This window comes from Arachis ipaensis, chromosome B08, assembly GCF_000816755.2.
Source record: "Arachis ipaensis cultivar K30076 chromosome B08, Araip1.1, whole genome shotgun sequence".
Classification (NCBI taxonomy): domain Eukaryota; kingdom Viridiplantae; phylum Streptophyta; class Magnoliopsida; order Fabales; family Fabaceae; genus Arachis; species Arachis ipaensis.
Genome location: NC_029792.2, coordinates 5,704,451 through 5,709,176, shown reverse-complemented (window position 1 = coordinate 5,709,176; position 4,726 = coordinate 5,704,451). Strand labels below are relative to the sequence as shown.

At 38.0% G+C, this 4,726-nt stretch overlaps 2 protein-coding genes across 2 annotated transcripts in view; one reads left to right on the top strand and one right to left on the bottom strand.

Annotated features, from left to right (window-relative positions):
* LOC107611817 overlaps positions 1-1,307 on the bottom strand; it is a 3,266-nt gene extending 1,959 nt beyond the window's left edge. Inside the window, exon 1 of the mRNA XM_016313707.2 lies at positions 425-1,307. Within this exon, the coding sequence (XP_016169193.2) occupies positions 425-1,157 (733 nt within the window). The 5' untranslated portion in view covers positions 1,158-1,307. The remainder of the gene's footprint in view (positions 1-424) is intronic.
* LOC107610386 (aspartic proteinase-like protein 2) overlaps positions 2,205-4,726 on the top strand; it is a 10,134-nt gene continuing 7,612 nt past the window's right edge. Inside the window, exons 1-2 of the mRNA XM_021108084.1 lie at positions 2,205-2,361; positions 2,781-2,855. Coding sequence (XP_020963743.1) covers positions 2,205-2,361; positions 2,781-2,855 — 232 coding nt within the window. The remainder of the gene's footprint in view (positions 2,362-2,780; positions 2,856-4,726) is intronic.

Here is a 4,726-nt window from a genome sequence, read left to right as displayed (position 1 = left end):
TTTTAATCAAAGAAACTAGAATAGAACAGAAGGTAATAGAGTATCTTGATACTAAGCAAGAAAAAATATAGCATCACCAGGTGTATTTGAAGTTTCAACAGAAACGAATAACATCTTCCAATGGGGCTCAATGGCTCATTCGAATAGCACTAATTTAGGTTATGTACATTATGGAAAAATATTCTAGTTGATTAACGAAGAGCACAAGACATACACAAATACACGAGGGGAATGAAATCATAAAATCAATCAATGATTCAACACACTAGATTATTGCCCAATCTTCAAATGTCAAATTCTGAACATGTTCACTAGGGTTTTCAGTTTTCAGCCTTTGTTTCCATTTCTCAGTTCACATAGAAAGATAAAACTACTCAAATTTAACCCTAAAAATTCAAATATTTTTTTTTTCAATCAAGGAAACCTGTTTGCCGCCAAACCGCATTCCGAACCTGCCGTAAGTCTCTCCCTTTCAGGGTCCGCCCCACCCCTTCCAGGACCGAGCACGCCAGCATCGGCGACTGCGCCGAGTTCCTCGCCACAATCTCGTGCGGCGGAAGCATCACATCGTCGTCCTCCGCCGTCACATCGTCCACATCGTCGTCATCGTCGTCATCAAACTGGCGGTGCCTCCTCATCATCGCCTGAGACAAAATAGGAACGTTCACCGGCGCCGACTGGTGGTACATGACCGAAGACTGCGGCATCCGGTCGTGGTGCGCTGACGGAGGCTTCGGTATGGCGGGAATCATACGCGACGACGAAGAAGAAGAAGACGAGGACAGCGAAACCGAGGAGGCCTTGTGGAAGAAGTGCGTGCCGTTTGGAGCAGTAGGTGAGGCGTCGTTTTCCGGCAGAGCGGCAAGGATGCCGAAGGTGTCAGAGGAGCCGAATCCGAAGCCCTTGTGGTTGTTGTTATGGTGGAGGTGGTGGTGGTTAGGGGTGGATGAGTTGGAAGAGGAGGCAGTGGAAGGGAGGTGATTGTTGTCGGCGTTGTCGTCGCCAAAGAAAACGACGTCGTCCTCGGTGAGCTCGTCGGTGGCGGAGGAGGAGCTAGGGTTTTCAAGAGGCGGCGCGTTGGATGGGACGCCAAGGAAGCGTTCCGTTGAGGAGGCCGGTTTACGGTTACGGAAGCGGTTCGGGTCAGACCGATCCATAAGATGGTTTCGGGTTCGGAGCTTTTGAATTTGGTGTTTGTGAGAGAAAAGAGGATTGGTGGAGACTGGAGAGTGGAGACAGTTAGAGCTTCATCAAGAGCGACCAGCAATGGCTATGCTTTTTCTCAATTTATTTATTTTATTATTTTTTTTAACTTATTAGTGGAACGGTTTTAATGCCTATTTTCGCCACTTGCCACTTTCCACGTGGGAACTATTTAACAGAACGCAGTGGAACCTTTGAACGTGGTGTGGGTGTGAAGCCCAATTTTGAATTTTCACAACTTTTTCCTTCCAGAAGAAAACAAAAAATTCCTATTTCATATTTTCACATTATAACTCAAGTAGCGCACTTATTAATTTGTTACTTTTATATATATTTTGGGAGTTTATATTTCATTCTCAATTTATATTAAGAATTATTAGTGTTTTTTAAACTTTTCAGTGAAAAAAAAAATCGTTCTATGTATTTGACAAAAACATTCTTAAGGGAAAAAAAAAAGAGGGATAACGTTTTTCATCATATTATTGATTTTATTTGATAAATAAGTCATATCATTTAATTTTAGGGTAAATATCTTTTTGATTTTGACTTTTTTTTTTCAGTAAGACATATCGTACCGTAATCATTCTTAAAATCAACCAAATCTCTACCCATCAGTAAAATTGGACAAATTGACCCCTACAACTAATTGATAATGGGTTGCATATCTGACGTGTCAGGTAAAGTATGATGTGTCAATGCCAAGTGCTAAGTATCAACTCCAAATGATTATAGGGACTAAAACAACCCCCTCTTCTTTTTCTTCTTCTTCTTCTTCCTCCTCCTCCTCCTCCTCTCCTTCCTCTTTTTTCTCTTCGTCAAACCCATTATCATTACTATCTACCTCCATAGCCTTAAAACTCTTTTTGCATTAACCTTGACAATATCATAAAGCTAGTAATTCATATATCATTAACAGCATACACTTCATATATACAGAAGACAGGAATTGAGGGCAACAAAAAGGCCTCGACGACGAGTTTAAATGTCTCACCAGATACCACATGGGGGCTCTTGTAGCGCTTGCGGAGGACGAGGTAGGGCAAAGGACTCTGGATGGCATACCAGTCAGGGAAGAGGGAGTTGTTAGCGGCGGCGGTGGAGGCGGCACAAAGGATGGTGAGGGCAGCGCGGATCTTGGTGATCCCGAGAGGATTTGGAGTGAGCTATTGAGGGAGGTTGGGTGAGGGCGAGAAGGAGAAGAAGAGGAGGAAGAGAGAACCACGGTGGTGGCGACTATAGGTGGAAAAACAGAGGGAGAAGATGGTGGTTTTGGAGATGGCACGATGGAGGAAGAAAAAGAGAAGAAGAGGAGAAAGAGGAAAGGAAGAGGAAGAAGAAAAGAAAACCTCTAAATCATTCTATACTACGATTATTCTAGTTTATGAGGTATTTATAACCTCTTATTAAGTTAAAATATAGAAAAACCATAAACCCGAAAACATAAAGTAAAATCTAGTAATTAAATAAACAAAATCAAAATACATTAAATTAAATTAAAACATTCTAAAAATGTAAATTAATATCTTCTAAATAACACTTGAACTCTTCATATCACGAACATTTGAAGCACGTATCAGGTTGGTTCGGCGATGGTGGTGCCACGGTGATGGTTATGGAGGTGAAGTTTGATGATGATGGTGATAGTCATGAAGGTGAAGTTTGATGATGATGATGGTAATGGAAATGATGGTGACTGGTCGAAGAGAAAGACGAGGAGGAGAAAGAAAAAGGGAAGAAGAGGAGAAGGGAAGAAAGGAATTTTTTTTTTTGCAGGGAGGGAGGTTTTTAGTCCCTATAATCATTTGGAGTTGACACCTGACACGTCATACGGGAATCCGTTGCCAATCGGCTGCAGGGATCGATTTGTCCAATTTTACTGATGGATGGGGACCTAGTTGAAGTTTAAGGATGATTAGGGTGTTATATGTCTCACGGAAAAGAGATGAAAGATTGAAAATGATATTTACCCATAATTTTATCCTATCCATTACAGTAGAAATTATTTCTTTTATAATTCTCCCTGTATCAATAAAAGTGTAAATTAATTGTGTATATATTAAGAGGTGGACAGTAGACACACTCAATCTCTATCAAAGGCCAGAAACTATGCATTGTTTATCATCAGCATTTAACGTATTTTTTTATATAAATTAAATAAATATTTATTTACATTTATGTGTAATATGAAGGGTGTTTATTATTTTTTTTAACATATCATATCTCAGACACTACTTGTTCGATTAAAATTTGTTCATATTTCGGATGTTCATAATCTAAGATAAGTAAAGAATTTAGTTAAATATCAGACACATTTGAGATATTTTTAATAAACGATTTTATAAATTGTACATTCGAAATATGCATGCAATATTTTTGTATCCTTTGCATTCGAAATATGGCTAGAGGACGTTTATATAAAGTATGAGAGTATCTCACCTTAAACTCAACCTCTATCATCTGTGTTATAGTCTTCTTTTTCGTCAAAGTTAAAAGGGTCATCCAACTGTATGACATCTCAAGAGTATGATAATGACTTAGAACATCTGTGACTTGAAAAATAACAAATGGCGGAGTAACAAGGAATTAAACACCCTTACTTCTTTCGCAAGATGACCCTATTTCAACAATGTATTTCGAATCAGACTCACTCTCCTTCTCCTCCACATGGCCACTCGGATCGACGTAGTGAATAGGATTTGTCACTAGTGATAAGCCCTGTTGGATTCAAGAAGAAGGCCCACCACCACTACTTATGTCACAAACCTCAGCATACCATTTAATCATATGTTCCGACATTAGTTTTGCATACATGTTGAACATTACCTGCACATGGTCATCACTTGAACCTAAAATATCCTATTTTGAAATCCTCCATTCAGCAGCGCTGATAGAAATATGTATCCAACCCTCTTAACCTCCTTAGAACCATCTGCACCTGTTTTCATTAAGATGACATTGGTCAGCGTATCAATAGAATTTAAACGACAAGTGCATAGCATTAGAAGAGAACATCACTTAAATATTATTCCATCCTCACCATTTCTTATAACTTCTTTTAGATAAACAATCATAAAGAAAAACTCACTATTAGTCATATATATTTATGAATATAGGGAGAAAAGAATGTAGTGTATAGATGGATTGTGATGAGTTATGGTGCTTAAGACTCTTTATATAAGTGAATTATTTTGGACGTAGCTATTTAGGATGCAGAGTATTCGATTTTATTTTACACACATCTCGAATGCACTACATCCAAAAAACATATCAATTTATATTGAATGTTCAGTACTGATATATGTACAAGCTTTTCAAAAAGTTTGATCTTGAGTGCGTCTAAGATATTAATTTTTAAACTCGTGTCATATTTTGAGTGCACTGAATACGTGATATACAGATATGTATATATCTTTCTTATATCTAGTGTATCCGATATGTGACATGTATATTTAAATTTGTAAATACTCTATAAATTATTTATTAAAATAAATAAAATATTTATTTGATTTATATAAGAAAAATC